Source organism: Chenopodium quinoa, unplaced genomic scaffold (assembly GCF_001683475.1).
Source record: "Chenopodium quinoa cultivar QQ74 unplaced genomic scaffold, ASM168347v1, whole genome shotgun sequence".
Classification (NCBI taxonomy): domain Eukaryota; kingdom Viridiplantae; phylum Streptophyta; class Magnoliopsida; order Caryophyllales; family Amaranthaceae; genus Chenopodium; species Chenopodium quinoa.
This window is the reverse complement of record NW_018744092.1, coordinates 3,154,196-3,170,779: the sequence shown is the minus strand read 5'-3', so window position 1 is coordinate 3,170,779 and position 16,584 is coordinate 3,154,196. Positions and strand designations below refer to the sequence as shown.

At 35.3% G+C, this 16,584-nt stretch overlaps 2 protein-coding genes and 1 long non-coding RNA gene across 3 annotated transcripts; 2 read left to right on the top strand and 1 right to left on the bottom strand.

Annotated features, from left to right (window-relative positions):
* The first annotated feature begins 3,621 nt into the window (after positions 1–3,621).
* Positions 3,622–5,723, top strand: LOC110691866. Its single transcript, XR_002505352.1, has 2 exons — positions 3,622–3,725; positions 4,875–5,723. It is a non-coding gene; the product is annotated as an uncharacterized LOC110691866 (long non-coding RNA).
* Positions 5,724–6,118: 395 nt separating this feature from the next.
* On the top strand, positions 6,119–7,559 carry LOC110692064. The gene is made up of 4 exons (XM_021869053.1): positions 6,119–6,545; positions 6,789–6,870; positions 6,986–7,147; positions 7,288–7,559. The coding sequence occupies exons 1-4, from the start codon at positions 6,333–6,335 to the stop codon at positions 7,362–7,364; spliced, it is 534 nt and encodes a 177-aa protein (XP_021724745.1). The 5' UTR covers positions 6,119–6,332; the 3' UTR covers positions 7,365–7,559.
* Positions 7,560–8,131: 572 nt separating this feature from the next.
* LOC110692029 lies at positions 8,132–16,184 on the bottom strand. Its single transcript, XM_021869022.1, has 4 exons — positions 15,881–16,184; positions 14,526–14,803; positions 10,201–10,261; positions 8,132–8,703 (listed from the first exon to the last, which is right to left on the bottom strand). The coding sequence occupies exons 2-4, from the start codon at positions 14,763–14,765 to the stop codon at positions 8,132–8,134; spliced, it is 873 nt and encodes a 290-aa protein (XP_021724714.1). The 5' UTR covers positions 14,766–14,803; positions 15,881–16,184.
* Positions 16,185–16,584: the final 400 nt, after the last annotated feature.

The window sequence follows — 16,584 nt, the reverse complement described above, 5'->3', positions numbered from 1 at the left end:
TGATTCCGGATGGGTAAACGGATGGAAAGTAAATGGGTTTTTTCTCACTGATTCAGAGAGATTCTGCAATTACTATTGCTCGGGTTTTGTGTATGTATTTATGAACGAGTAATAAATGAGGAATTTCCTCTATTTATAGCAGATGAGGATCTACTCCCCCATTGGAGGTACAACGCCACGTGTCAGCATCCGATTGGATCCCGTTGGACCTCTGATGGGCTGCCACGTGTCATCATTCTACTGGGCCACGTGGCATAGGGTATTTTTACCCTAAACAGTGTGTGTCAGTGAATAATAATACTCGCTTGGTTCATATATTAACCCTGTGAAGGTACAACAAAATTATTTTCTCACAAGTAGAATTCCAATAAGCCAAGCGAACTAAGTTTCCATCTTAAATACAACTTACTAAAAAAAAAGATGTATCTTTAAAAACAATTAATGATGAAAAGAATTATTCACTAGAACTAACATATAAACCGTACACCCAACCCTATTATTCCATTAATGAATCAATGAAGAAATCATGCAATTTAGTAAGGATAGAAGACTAGTAGCGGATTTGACAAGGAAACACGTAGGATGATTAATACTTTTGACAGTTGGCAAAATGTGATTGGCCATGAAGCTGTAAAGATGTGATTAGTGGGGCCTAATCACCGTCCAATTTTTTCTAATCGGTCATAGTACATGAAATCATAAAGCTAATTAAGCAACTTTTGGAAGGGGGGCGTTAGCCGTTTGCCCAAACAAGGAATTTGAGGTTTAATATGGGATGTGTAGTGAACTAGTGACAATAAAACATGGCTCTTAGCACATTTATCAAGTCACTTTTAATAACATAAACGTACGAAGTCTTCAGTTGGGTTTGCTAGATATAATTGGGATCTACAATATTCTTTTACCATGCATACATTCTTCTTCTTCTTACGATATTCGATAAAAAGATAAGTTACAAGTAACAAGCTAGTAAGGCTTTAGTCGAGTAGATGTGATTACTGAGCAGGCTAACTGAATATGAAGACGTACTTAGAAGCAAGTTACAAGTTAATAGGGTTTTTGTCGGTCATGATGACCTTTAACACACAAGGCCAGTTGGGGGCTAAAATGAATAATGAACATGTTATTTAGCTTATTATGGAGCGATATTGTAAAATTTAAGGGTTAAATAGCCGTTTTGAATGGAATTAGGAAGTATAATTATGTACTTCTATTTCATACAAAGTGTGATGTGTAAATAGTTTTTTCGTTAATTATAGAGTTTAGAGTTTTTGTCTTTTCGACATGCACTTATACCGTAATTATATAAGTTTTTTTTATTTTTTTTTTTTTTTTTTTTATTTTTTTTTTATCTAAGAATTATAACTTCCTAGCCATGATTGTATATGTTTCGTGATCTCATTCAATACATTTAACAACTCTATTTCCGTTTATTACTTTTTTCTCAATCTTCTAATATATAGTTGTTTCAATTGAACTCACAGTTATCCGTTACTGTAAAGGGTATATAGCTAGTAGCCTAAATGCCTAATACTATTTTTATTGACCATGTAACTAGACATGACTACCAATATGAGTCCCATCCAACAAAAAAAATATATGGGGGAAAAGTGGGTCAGAGAAGGCCTTTCGGTGGCTAATAAGTTAGGTTCCAATGGCTAGATCTATCATGTTCAAAATTAGCACCAATAGATATACATGATTATTCCATTTGCTTACGCAAGGTTTTTGAAAATAAGGCTTTTTTGCTACCTTATATAATGTCGTTTTATGTTTCTGTAATGAAATTCAGCAACCATTTTCAATTCACCATGATTCTAGGACTTAAACCTAACATATTGGCTCTTTTCTTTTATTATATGTCTCTTTTACTATTTTTAAATGAAAGGCATATATCTTCATTCTTTCATGCATGTAAATATGTAATAGTTTTTCTTATGATTGTCTTGTAAGTTATCACTTTGTTTTTGTTAAAATAAATGTATCTATAAAATAGAAAAGGGTTTAGTTTTAGTAATTATTAATCAGGAAAATAAATAAAGTAATGGCTATCATTAATTCATTATACATTCATTTTATTACTCCATATCAAATTATTCCTCTTTCAAATAATTCTAAATATTTAAACATAAATGGCTCGTTGCGCAATTTCTGCTCTAAATATTCATTTCTTGATACAATTAACGTACAATTTACTTTGATCCAACAAAAATTCCAAATTGTTTTGTAAATTGTAAAATTATTTGTAACATATGTTTTGCTATATCATACAAATGTGAGAAAAAAAAAGTTCCAACTTGAAAAGATTTATATAGCTAAGTATTTATAAGGATCGGACTAAGATACAAAACAACAATCTTGTTAAAAAAGGATCCAAACAAAAATGGATCGGAGCATTATTCACATAAAAGTCTAGAGGTATATTTGTACTCTTTTATTTTGTTTCAATGAATTTTACACTAGGGAGATGGCCTACGATTTTCAGTTATTGTATATTTTTCACAAAGATTTGTACAAAAAAGGTTGATATTATCATTATTCATATATTCATAGCTTAATATTACACAATTTAACATGCGCGATCTCTTGGATTTCGCCACAAAAAGATATAAAATCTTGAGTTATAATAAATAATTCTACTTTATGAAATAATAGCTTCTAGCATGAGATGTATATGATCGTGTAATGGTATATCCCAGTGTAAAAAAGTCTTGAATGAATCATATTTCATTAGTCCCTAAGTTTGACTTACTGAATACTTAACAATTCACTAAGATAGAAACTTGGGAGGTTGCTAGAAATAGCCAATAACTAGGGATTCTAGGAGTATTATGTATGAACATGAGTGAATCATAGTGAGGGTACCCTTAAGAGAGACTGCACAAAGCACAGCAGCACACAACTCCAAACATTGAATGATGATATCAAACACAAACTAAACAAGATTTATCTCGGTTCACCCTAACTCCCTTTCAAACAACTAAATAATCGGTCACTTTCTAAATGTTGTAAGTTCAAATTTGAAAATATTTCATACTACAATTCACTTCTTCAATAATTATAAAGAAAAATAGCGTTACATTATTGTTGTATGGCTACATACATGTAAGCTAAGATTTTATAAAGTGAAAGGTTTTATTTTAACACAGATTCATAGTGTAAATTGACTTAAATTGACTTCCAGCCACATCGATGTGACTTAAAATCTTAATTCATAGAGAATTTTAAGTTAAATTAAAATTTAAAACTTAATCATACAGCTTTCAATGTTGTTAAATATTTATTATCTTAACTTTTCATCTTTATATTTTAATAACCCTTTTATTCAAATAAATCATTTTTGTTTCTATTAGATATGGTAAAATCTCTTATCTTTTGACATACTCATATTATACCAAGCCAACATGCATGCTAATTTGACCTTAAATTCAGTGCGATCAAATTATCAATTCATTAAAGTTCCAAGGGTTTTCAAAATACTCCACTAGAGAATCATTTTTTATTTTATTTTTTTCCCCTTGGTCCCACCTAATAAAATTTGTAGATGCACCATCACTTGATAAGCCCTATAAATACTCTTTCCCATTGATCAATTTCTTCATCAACTTTTCTCAGCTTATTCACTTGCCTTATTTTGCTTTCTTTTAACACCCTTGTCTTGTTTTCTTTTTAATCACTTTTCATCATTTTACTCAAATTCCTTCATAGCCATGGCCACTGTCCAGGTAAAATAATAATTCAATATCAATTCCTCAGTTCCTCTATTATTGTTTTATCAATCTAGTTATTTCTTATGATATACAACAAAATTAAAGATTAATTAATTTAATACTCCTAATATTCTTGTGTCGCGTTGTACTATAATCGTAGTAACTAAATTTAGACAGAGGGAGTATGTAGTGATGCAGTACTATATGTCTATATATGTTGATTCAGTACAATATGTATACCCAATAATTGTACTTGAGTGTTCCTTCCTAGTATTTTTAACTATTTTAAATCCTCTCACTAGCTAAATTTATACAGTATTTGAAAACATAATTTATCAAGGTTTTTTGATCATGTGCTTGTTTTAATAAGGATTGCATACATCTTAAGGTTTTTACTGCCATTCGTGGTGCATGATTACAAAATAGTACGGAGTTCTCATTTGCCACATCCGTTTATACAATAGATGCATCAGTTTGATTTTTCAAACTATCCCTGCACTAACTTTGAGTATGATTGATAGCTAACATCTAAAATTGAATTTCGTTTTTTTTAATTGTTATGTTGAGTTAACCTCTACGTATTCAATCAAATAATGCAGATATTGAGAAACATATTAATTATTGATATGTAGCAACAAATTGTTGGTCCACTAGCAACTTCATCTAGATCCATATTGTTTTTCTTAGTTAATTATGTTTCGGGTAAAATCAATGGACCTTCGGCAAGGTCCTTTTTGGTGGCTGAAGATTGATCTCAGTCCGAGTGATGACTAGCCGAGGTTTCCTAACAGCAGACACACATAAACTGGCCTCGGAGGTGTTGCTGAGGAAGCCCCTCCGATGCCGAAGTCAGTACAACGTTTAGAAATAGAAAGCTGTGCAAGAGTATTAATTGCTTGAGGCTTAATGTGTATGATTGTAGAGAGAGGATTAAATGCTTTTATACCTTTTTTCAATAGATAAGTGGTCATTGAATCAAGTGGGCTTGCCACACTGACCGGGCCTTAACTGACTTGACATGGTTGGAGAGTTGAACCTTAGCCTTGGGCTTGTAATTGAATCATTTATGGACCGCCCAATTGAAGTAAATTGGACTCAAACAAATTATTTTCTTAAGGTTAAAACTTGAACAGGTTGCTTCAGCTCAAAAATGCACTGCCACAGGAGAAGAAAGTGGAGGAACCAGCAAAAACTTCACCACAATTAGAAGAAGAGAAGGCAGCAGAAGTCGCCGAGCCAGAGCAGCCTAAGGTTGACTCTGCAGAAGAGAAACAGTCCGCGCCACCAACATCAGTAAAAGGTGGAAAAAACTGAAAATACTGCAGTACAAGAAGACGCGAAAACTGAGGAAGAGCAACAACAGCCAGCAGAACCTGCTGCAGTTGAAGCAGAAAATGTTGCAGAACAAGAAAAAGAAAACACTGAAACAAAGGATGATGATCAAGCAGTCGAGGAGGCTAAGAAAGCAATAGAAGAGCTGGAGGTTGAGGACAAGAAGTCGTCTACTCCTGTCGAGGAGTCCTCAAAGGTGGCACCAGAGCCTGTGGGTAGAGGAAAGCAAAAAGGAAAAACAAGGAAGCAGAAGTCAAGGAAGCAAGGGAGGAAACTACAGTGAAGCAGGATGACACTGCAGAAGCGAAGAAGCCGGCTGAGAAGAGTGATGAAGTGAAGGCTGGTCCTGCTGCAGCACCTGCAGAACCAGAAGCAGAGGCTGCTGTTGCTGTTATTGAGGCTGATACTGCATGATTTGGAAAAAAACTTCCGTTTCCTGAGATTATGTAACGGATTTACCTTTCCTTTTAATTTGTGTGTGCATGTTAAATTAGAGGAATATTTATATTGGTCAGCTATATGTATTATGTAGTAATGGTTGTAATTTCGATGTGGTCGAATTAAGCCCATTTTGGTGAAATAAGGATGTAATGAGCTTTTATCAGACTTTTGTATGTTCATCCAAGATGGGCAGTATAATTCTGGCTCGCTATTAGATCAATAAAATACGGTGTATTGTGTGTTTTATACTTGTTTAGAGTAAATTCACTGTCCTTTATATTAGATTGAACATACTCTATTTGACCTGCTAACAATCTTCTAAATTGTTTGTGTCAAAATCCTTAACAAATTACTCCATGTCTTTGTCTATGATATGATAAATTTACTGTCCAGCAATATGAAATATGAGTTCATCTTCTATGATTTAAAAAGTTACAAGACATGTACTAAAATTATTATACACCCAAAGCACACAAAAAGTTTTGTAGACTTTTTATGACTTGCAGATTATATTTGTAAATTAAACAAATATGCCTAGTCAATATTGTACAAGACAAACCTAGATATATTAAGATTTGTAAGACACAAAACAATCGCGGTGGTAGTCCTTTTATAAATTTACATACTAGTTTTTTATTTATTATGTTATATAAAGGTCCAAAACAAAGCTAAGGATATTATTAATTCAATATATCAATATATTGATACCTATTGTAAAAAATAGGATGGGTCTACCACTGCTGGCCACTTATCTGAGAAAAGCAGAAAACTTCTAAGAGGCTAACCACATTCTGTGTCTAAATGTGTCATTACAGCATAGAGGTAAATTGACAATAAAAAGTGATAAAAATGGCCATCAACCTTCCAGGCAATTCCTCATTCACGGCGCCGGGAAGAGGCAGAGATGAAATTTATGTAGCCACAACGCCTCTACGGGCAACCAAGGGACCTGCTCAATTACTCATGTCTGCTGCCTATTCTCTCAACTTGTGGAATCTTCAGCATTTCATGCTCATCATCAAACCATCCATAACTTCTGCCTCTCCTCCTTCAAATTGCCAGGTTGCTCTCTTCCATATCACCCCCTCCCCCAAATAAAAAAGTTCGGAAAATTATTTCATGCTCCCGGGAGCACTAAGCATGATGCTCCGCCATAGTGTACAGGACTCGTGATTCACGTGTGTCACTATGGTGATCTTAGGAGCACAATATAGAAATTGACATTGCTTATTGGTGGATAGTTTTATTGAAGAGATCAGACTTGATCAAGTTGTCCTTATCCTGTAGAATGGTTATTGTTTGCAGGGCTTAGTGTTTGATTTTCAGCCTCAGGATCCTGAAAACATATATGTGGCTCTGGCTGCCTTATCTGGTAGAGCTATCCCAGGTAAGCGGATACTGTGAATTACTCGTGCTGCGGTTCATCGCATTTGTTTTACTCCATAACCCGCAGCACTGCACGAATTTGTAACTCTCTTTTGTTAATCATCTTGATTGTTTAGGAAATATTCTGGTAAGGAAAATTAGCAAGATTCCTAAGAAAAAGTGTTGGTACATTGGTTCATCCAAGTTATCAAATGCTGTAGAAGCTGCCTATAAGTTCAACAGCAGCTGGCAAACTGATTTACGCCTTGGCCACCATGATTGTCGTCACTATACCAATGGTACACTCTGTTCCCCGCTTTATCAACGACTAATAATAATGAGCTCTTTCGAGGCAGCAAGTAGTACTACCTTTGTCTAGTATTAGCCGTCACATTATCTCATTTCTTGTCTGAAAAATCTCTGTATATCTGCTTGCTAGGACTGGCTGAAATGTTGATTGGGAAGAAAAATGTACTGGAGCACCTTCAGGAGAATCAACAGGGAATGGATTATTAGATGAGGCCATGTCTCATGTGTATTTTCATACAGCAAACTCTCTAGGCCACGTCTGGCTACAATAGAAACTCCCTTGCTCGCCTATGAACCGAGTTTAGCATAAATTCACACGGACAGCTTATAGTTGCTACTTGCCATCTTGCTGATTTAGTGGCATAATTTTGACATAATAATTTAAAGTATTCACTGAGGCTTGCATGCATTTTGAGAGCACTTATTATACATTGCCATCAGCTTGAACTCGTTTACAGCTTGAACTCGTGAATTTGAGTGAAAATTCAACATTGAGCACACAAATTTTCGAGTTGAGCGTAGTATCAGACTCACTGAGTACAGCTCGAGCTAAGTCAATTCAAGCTCAACATGCATCGTCATCATTCATGGTCAAAATTATGATGTCTTCTGTTTAGATTTGAACTTAGCAAAAGCGAAAGATGTAGAAAAAACGAACCTTCAAGGTCTGCTGTAGAATGGAGTTACAAATTCATGCTTCAAGCGTTGTCTTAATATAGCATAGAGAAATGCAGGACGGCCAGGATCAATCACAAACAATTGGCAATTGTATGCCAAATGTACAAAACAAAGTCCTCCCAGCACACCAAAAGCTGTAAAAGGCTTGATCAATTAACATTGCCAAATTAGAATCACTAGACATTAGACAATCATATAAGAATTACACAAACTAACAAGTCCTCAATCTAGAACCAACAACAGTGATTCTACCAAGCCTTGCCCAATCTACAAAGAAAGTAATGCTTCCACCTTCGCTACCGGATCTTCCTCCTTTTTAGGGGTGGACTTCTATTAGCCTCGTCATACAAGTCATGCTTCCACTTCTCAGCCTGGGAACCACTTGAACGATACCCTTGTCTTCCACCAAAATTCTCCCTCCCCCTGAATTTGCCATTATCATCAGCACCATTAAACCTGCCTCTGGGAGGAAAGCCAGTATTTTCAACTCGTCCTCGGTTTGAAAACGACCTCTCCTTTACATATCCTCGGTCATGCTCGTTTCTTTCCAAAGGGCGACGATCATGAGCTCTGTGTTCCCATCTTCCAGTACCACCAGTAGAGCTAGCAGGATGGTCAAACTTACTAGGTTCAGGAACAGCATTATCTACATCCTCAGACTTCAGAGGAAGTTTCTCCTCTCTAAATGGCCGTCTTTTTTTGGTAGGTGGATGTGCATCAGATTCTGCTTCTAAAAATTTATCGTGTTGCCAGGCATGGTTGTCACCACCTTGAGCTCGAGCTTTTTCCTCCCTTACTTTTGGATTAGAAGGTGCTGATCTATGTGCTGCTCGGTCTTCGTCCCTGGAATCGCTCCACCATCCACGTTCTATGCAGAATAGAGAGCAAAATGAATTAACCAACAAATTTAGATGCATAACAAAAGTGATTCGAATTAAGAAAAGAATGTCAAGATATCTAGTTTGAAGTGTATAGGGGAAGGGACTTTGAGGACTTTTTCCAATTCTCCAAGAATTATTGATAAGCCGTAGATCCTTATGATATTATAGAGTTTCTCAAAAGTACAATGAAATACAAGGAAGCAGAAAATAATGAGTCTCTGACACCCAAGTCAATGGTTTAGTTTGTGGAGTGAATAATTTGCTCAAAGTAAAGCCTTCATCTCTTGCAATCAACTTAATGCATATATCCTGGTGCCTCAGCTACTCCAATCCAACAAAAGCTCTGAAATTTTCATCATCAGCGAAACTGTGACAAGTGCCTGCTACGTTTCTAGTCCCTCATCATAATCCATACTTCCGTCCTCCAGCTACCAACTTATATGCCTTAATTCAATCCCTTCTTTCCCTTCAGTCTAATGGCAGTAAGCACTAAAGTCTAGACTATTAAGTTACCTGATACTTTTCGATACTAATTACCATCCTCTCCCACTGACGAAGTACAGCAGCCAAAAAAATCAAATGGGGATTTAAAGAGTACCTTGAAAAACTTAGTAACATAAGAGTACCTTGAAAAGCTCGGACAGTCAGTAATTTGGGTCTTTTTATTCGCTGGAAATTTACTTTTGGGTTTTGTGATGGAAAGGTTCCCCTGGTTTCTTTATTGCCCCTTGTCCTTTTTTCAATAATTTCCCACCTCAGATTAGAACATGAAAGGAAAAATAAATAGGGTAAAGGGAAAGAGAAAATTTGAGAATTAAAACCCGCAACCTCAAAGAGAATTCCAGCCATAAACGAGCTCAAATGGCCACCAAATACTTATTAAATACTCTTTTGTACCTAATCTGGTAAAAGGATTATTCAACTTTTAAGATACCCATCTGACAATCCGGCCGATTATAAGCTCTTCCAAACAACCACTTTCATACAGTAAACCTTTGACTTCTAAATCACTCTCCACCCCTGCAGGGTGAATCCGCCATCAGCGTTGATTTCAAACAAAAGATAAGGAGAAAGAGGGGGGGGGGGGGGGGGAGGGGATGGGAAGGAAGGTAGAAACTGAGAAGTGTTTATAGTCAAGGAGAGGACAAGCAAAGCAAGGGTGCAAATCTTACAGTTGTCTACTCCCACATCAAGAAAACCCTCGCCCATGAACTTCCCCATGATAATGGTATGACTACATTCTAACTGTGTCAAGTTATACCGTTATAAGGTCACATTGTAGCTTTATTATCATCCTATGAGAAGCATCTAGTACAATGTCAGAAATTATGTGGGTCACATGACTCGTATCCCTGCATCCTCAAAACTAAGAAGTAAGAACATTTTTAAAGTGGAAAAGGTAGCAATAATGAAATTGTGATAAAAAAAAAAAATAAATAATAAACAAGAAAAGCAACCACAAGTTAAGAAAGAAAAAAACCCACCAGATGTTGATCTGCGTCCAGAGCGGCTGCCATCTCGGGCGGCAGTTCGGCGGTCATCATGCTGTTACAAGACATGAAGAGGCAAGCCTAATATAGTTACACTTACACGGGGGCACTGAAATCATTGGATGAACAAGTACCCTCCTAGTTCAGCCCAGTAAATGGATTTGCAAACACTGAATAACCACCAAGTGATCAAACTCATAGATATGCCTATTTGAACAAATAGCACATTCAGAATAATACAGACGTATTCATATCCATGCTAATATCATTATACTGGATATTTGCATGGTTAAAGCACAAAATAAATCAGTTTCTAGCCTTAATAACTTGTCCAAGCACTGTAGAAACATAAGACTTCATCCAGCACACATGCACATGTGCACACACACGTACATAATTTTTAAGACATATTTCTTCCTGAAAACTCTCAATTTACTTAAACACATGTGAGTCCATAGAATGGAAATGATTTGGCTGAGAGGAACCTTTATTGCAAGGATCCACAAGGATCACACCTCCACCAGTCCACCTACCTCAATACCTAATTTGTCCCTAATAATCCAGGTAACCCAGTGGAAAATATAGGTGGACTGGTAGAAGAGAATTCAGACAATGACTTTGTAGAGAAATCTGATGAAGAGGAAGTAGAAATAAAAGAGAAATGCAGGATGGGGTGTTCCTTACCTCTTAATGGAGAAGCTAATGAAGGGTTGGGAGTAGGGGTGCTTATGATGCGAGTCGAGTTTGAGTTTGGGGTAGCTCGACTCGACTCGACTCGTTAACATATCGAGTTGAGCTTAATCGAGTTAAGTTTTGACTGAGCTTTGACCAAATTTGACCGAGTCGAGCTTTGACCGAGTCGATTTCGAGTAGCTTGCAATTTGATCCGTCTTAGTAGAACTCTCTATTTAGTGTAACATCTCTTCATTCTCTTTAATTTTTTCATTTGAGAATAATACATATGATGATACGAGTACATAAATAACGTTTTATTTTTTAATTATTAATGTAAAAAAAAAGTTTTTTTATCAAAATATTTAAATTTTTAGTGAATATAATATTATATAAAGGAATTCGAGGTTCTCATGAGCTTTTGAGTCGAATAATGGGCTACTCGACTCGACTCATTAACATTTCGAGTCAATCTCGAGCTCACTCGAGTCGAGTTTTGACCGAGTCGAACTCGAGTACCTCGCAAATTGTCTCGTCTCATTAGCACCCCTGGTTGGGAGAAGGAGAAATGAGGCTATCCATACTGAGGAACCCATTAATGAATCATTTGAAGAGGAAGTATTTGAAAATAAACCTCCTTTAAAGAGTAGATGAAAATGAAGAGTAGGTTTTTTATGAAATCAATTAATCCGCCTCAAAGATGGAGAGTTTTAGAGTTAGATGGTTAGGCTCCTAATGGAAAAGATAATATTTATTTAATTTACTTTTAATGCAACAAGATTGCAGCATGTCATTTAAGACTTATTTGTTCCATTATATATTTATCAATATTTGTCTCGTTTACTTTTAATGTAATAAGATTGTAGCATGTTTTAAATTTTTTTTCCTTAAGCAATAAAACCATGCATGAATATATACCGATGAGTACATTCATAAATAATATTTGTTTCATTTACTTGATTTATTCTATTAGCTGTCATATATGTAGTCAAACAATATTTTATTTAGATAAGCAATTTTTTTACTAATGTTCGTAGCATACTAACTGAAAAAATTGAATAGATAATAAATCATATTGGTCTTATATGATCACGCAATACTCCTCAATTTTTTATTTCCTCTTGATCGGGTTCCTCTAAACTTTCATTTTTCTGATTTCTTCCTATTACATACCAGTCTAGATTGTTTATCAGGGAAACAGAGAATTGAAGTGGAAAAGTATGGGGTGGAGGTGCTCATGTGGGAACTGGCAATTTCAACTCTATAGACTCAGACACATGTAAGTAATTTGAGAGTATTTAAGAAAGCAAAGCATTTGGTAGACTTGATAGCTGGTCAAAGCACATATCGAACCATAAGCATGAAAGCATCCCACACATGTACGCGCACATGCACATGCACGCACATGCAACTCACGCGCACACAAACACATGATTCTTACTACACCTCTCTTCCTAAAGAGACTCGAACTATTTACCCACACAAGAAAGATCCTTACCACACCTCTCTTCCTTATAACTCCCAAATATTTTGTTTCCTATTGCAGAACATTTTTAGGCACGTTAAGAACTAAAACCCACAGTATCATGAAAATTGGTGAAACCTATTCTATGTTAAGAAAAGGGATATAGACTTCCATTTCGGTAATGTTTCAAGTCACCATTCACAAGGCCTTTTTGTAATTTCTTTAAAACTTGTGCCCAACACAGTGTCCTTGTATAATCACTTCACCATATTAATTAGGTGTAACTTCACTATAGAGTATAGAACAGTAATCTCATTATGGACCTCTCTACAGATCCACTTATAACCAGAAAAGGTGCAATGTTCATAAATCTCTCTGACCTCCCCACTAGCCACTGCTGCCACTCTTTTCCCTTCTTACCAGAAAAAAAAAAAAAATTAGAAAATAATGCATAGAGCATTGCTTCCTATATCATGATACAAAACATCTACCCTCCATAATATAAATCTATCCCATCTAATTATAAACTAAAAGTTAAACCCATTGGAGACCCCATAGGCTGCAAGCTCTTACAAAAATGTAGATAATTTTTGGGAGCGAAAGAAAGTATGATTCATGATTATAAGTACTCCATAGTCCATACCCTCTTTCCAGCCAAAAAAAAGAACAAATAACAAGGTACCCAAAGCTTTAGTTAACAGAGAATAGAAACAGCTAGGGTACGATTTTAAAAAGGAGAAGAAGGAGGAAGATTCCATTGACGGTCGAACAAAATAATAATAATTGCCAGCACTTTTTATTGATAATAACTTCAAAGAAAGCAGTTCAACTTGCACATGGTGCACAACCATAGGTTAGCATAGAGCATGAAAGAAGACAATATACTACTCTGCCTTAAAACAGAGCTGTAAAGGACAGACATAATGGAAGGACATTACATTTGTTTGTATTGTGGGTGGTCTGAGCATGCCTATTCTATTGGTTGTAAATCTGCTCAGCTACATCCACTGTATGTAACAAAAACTATTCTTTTGGAGATAAAATCGATCATTTGATTTATTTTAGGAATTTTGTTGCAAACAACCTAATAAAAATCAAAATTTGAGAAACCACCTAAAAAAAATGTTATAGCAAACCACTTTTTAAAAATTATTTGTTGCAATTTGCCACCTTTCGCTGGAGTATGTGACATTGACCAAACATTCCGGTTTTAATTGAGCATGTGCGAGGCACATGACTTCATTTAATAATCCCCAAAATTAGGAAATGTTTTTAGAAAGCACCTTTTTAAAAACCAGAATTCGTGAGAAACCAAATTACAAAAAATAATGTTGTAAAAAAACACACCTTTTTATAAATATTGTTTCTTTCTTTGACAAAATCTCCCTTTATTCCTTTAACAATCTAGGGTTTGATAATAGAATTGTGAATGGGGGAAACGTGTTGTAATTTTGGGTACAATGTCTCACTTTCTTGCAAACACCAAGTGTTGATGCGGTGTTCTAATTGCAAGGTTGAAGTCATGGGCTCATAAAATCCAAGTTGTAGATTTAAAGTTAGAATAATTTACAATCCCGACACCACGTACACTTACGAAGAACACGCAAAACAAAGAAGAAGGAACAACCAAACAAATAGGACGAGAGTAAAAAAGCACATCTTATTTGGGGCGTTTATTTATTTACATTTTATTAAAAAAAAATAAAAATAAAATAAAATAAAATAAAATTGGTTTCTAACAACATTTTTTTTTATAAGATGGTTTTTCACATATTTTGGTTATTAAAAGGTGTTCTCTGGCAAATATTCCCAATTGAGGTAGGTTTAATGCAGTCATGAACCTCACACATGCTCAATCAATGTCAGAGAATTTGAAAACATCCTCTTTTCTGGCAGCAGGTGGTAATTACATCAATTTTTTTTTAAAAAGGCGGTTTCTTTCGACATTTTTTTATAAGGTGATTTCTCGCAAATTTTGGTTTGTAAAAGGTGGTTTATGACATAATTTCCTTCATTTTGATTGCCACTTCATTTTAATTGCCAACAAAAAAAAAAAGAATGGAAATACAGAGCATGGCAAACAGATTGAATAAATAAGTGATACACATAAGTACATTGCAGAAATATATAATTGCAAAAGAGAATCAAAAAGATCAAAAGATTTCTTTTTTTTTAAGGAAACCTGACGATAAGATCCACGGGAGACTGCTGGTGGATTAGACTGAATGGTTCTTTCACTTATTCCATTAGTCTTGCTCTCCAACATGGAACTTGCATCTTTGACATCCTGCTTGGATTCAGAAGCCGGTGAAATTTCAAGCAGTAAAGCATCTTGACGCCGATGCCTGTGATTTTTATCTATATCTAGATCCTTATCAACAACTTCTGATTTAAGTTTGTTGGGACTTTTCTCTGTAGGCATTTTCCCTTTGCTATCAAACGTTCTGACTAAGAACCAATCTGACATGAGGATCAACTTACTATTATTTTCCCAACTAGAAAGTTAGACAATATCATTCTGCTAGTAAACAGGACAGGTCAAAAAACGAAAAGGAAAAAAAATACACAAATAGATCCATATTACATAAGCTATAAACATACTAGAACACAATCCTTACAAAGAAAATGCAATCAGACAATATCATAGACCTAATATCTCTGAGATAGAACTCAATTCCCACCAGTCACATAAATGAGGAGTTAGCAACCTTCCCAGTGAGCACGGAGACTCTTGCCCATGATCATCAATCATGAATTTCCTCTTAATCAAATGCAACCCCCAACAAAGCCCAAATATCTTGAGCTAAATAAATCAATGACATGAGAGTTGAGAGTCTCGAGTCTATTAAAGTAATTGCTTTTCCTTTCGATCAAATGCAACCCCATACAAAGCCCAAATATCTTGGGCTAAATCAATCAATGACATGAGACTTGAGACTTGAGAGCCTATTAAAGTAACCGCTTTCCTTTCAATCAAATGCAACCCCAAACAAAGCCCAAATATATTGAGCTAAATTAATCAATAACTCGAGAGTTGAGAGTCGAGAGTCTCAAGACTATCAAAGTAAATGCTTTCCTTTCAAACAGATTCAACCCCAAACAAAGCCCTAAATTGGTCAATGCAGAAAATATATTTGAACCCAAGAAACTCCTGTCAATCCTAAACATGTGGTGCCAGAATCTAACCCTAATTTCCAACAGCAGGTAAAATTAAATTGGGTTTCCATAATAAACAAACAAACTCATTGAGAACAACCAACAGTCGAAATCATATAATGCGCCTCAGTAAACGCTCGATTTTAACAATATTAAAAAAAAAAAAAAAAAAAAAAAAAAAAAAAAAAAAAAAAAACCCAACTCTGAAATTTCAATATACAACCAATCCACTCAAAATCAAAAGCGATAATCCAACAATTCACAAATTCAATTGAATTGAAATAAAAAAAACACGCATGGTAATAGTAAATTAAAACTAAAAAATCAAAGTCACAATTATAAGAAATTTGAAAAATTGAATGTAATAGTCCAGAGAAATACCTGAATCAGAGAGGATGACGGGAGTTTAGTGAAGAAGATAATTGAGCAAAATCGGAATTTAAGGTTGAATTATCTGAAAAATTAGGGTTTGAGAGCGTCAGTATTTGAGTTTGAGCTCAAGCGTCGAGACAGTTGAGGACCGGATAATTTGTCAAAAACTTATGGTCTGGATTAGGGGTGGGACTTTTCAGACCGAACCGTGAAACCGCCCGTTACCGAACCGAACCATTACGGACCGATCCGTTTATAAATCGATAAATATAAACCGAAAACCGAACTGAACAGTTCAATATCAAACCGAAACCAAATTGAACCGCTCAATGTCAACCCGTTACGGACCGTAAACCGATAACAAACCAAACTGCGCAAATCCGAACCGAAACGAAACCGAACCGAATGGTTTATAAACCCGTTAATGACCCGAACCGTTTATAAGCCGAAACCGTTTAAACCGAAAAAAAAAACCGTTTAAACCGAACCATTTGTAACCCGCTAACCGTTTAAACCGACCCGTTTATGAACCGAAACCGTTTAAACCGACCCGTTAATGACTTAATGAGTTAATGCACATCAATATCTGACATCTCTATAGTTTATATGTATATTATATATATCTGTGAGTCTGTGACTGTATATCAGTATTTATAATAAACTAATAATAACTTAATAAGTAATAATACTAATAACTAATAAAGTAATGAAAA

What these genes read in the sequence shown, in the direction of transcription:
- LOC110692029 (XM_021869022.1), bottom strand. Translation starts at nt 14,765, where the DNA reads ATGCCTACAGAGAAAAGTCCCAACAAACTTAAATCAGAAGTTGTTGAT. An exon ending in CCCGTGGATCTTATCGTCAG is followed by an intron (nt 10,262 to 14,525) that starts GTTTCCTTAAAA and finishes GTCTTGTAACAG; the next exon opens with CATGATGACCGCCGAACTGC. An exon ending in TGGACGCAGATCAACATCTG is followed by an intron (nt 8,704 to 10,200) that starts GTGGGTTTTTTT and finishes TATTCTGCATAG; the next exon opens with AACGTGGATGGTGGAGCGAT.
- LOC110692064 (XM_021869053.1), top strand. Translation starts at nt 6,333, where the DNA reads ATGGCCATCAACCTTCCAGGCAATTCCTCATTCACGGCGCCGGGAAGA. An exon ending in ATCTGGTAGAGCTATCCCAG is followed by an intron (nt 6,871 to 6,985) that starts GTAAGCGGATAC and finishes TTGATTGTTTAG; the next exon opens with GAAATATTCTGGTAAGGAAA. An exon ending in TTGTCGTCACTATACCAATG is followed by an intron (nt 7,148 to 7,287) that starts GTACACTCTGTT and finishes TCTGCTTGCTAG; the next exon opens with GACTGGCTGAAATGTTGATT.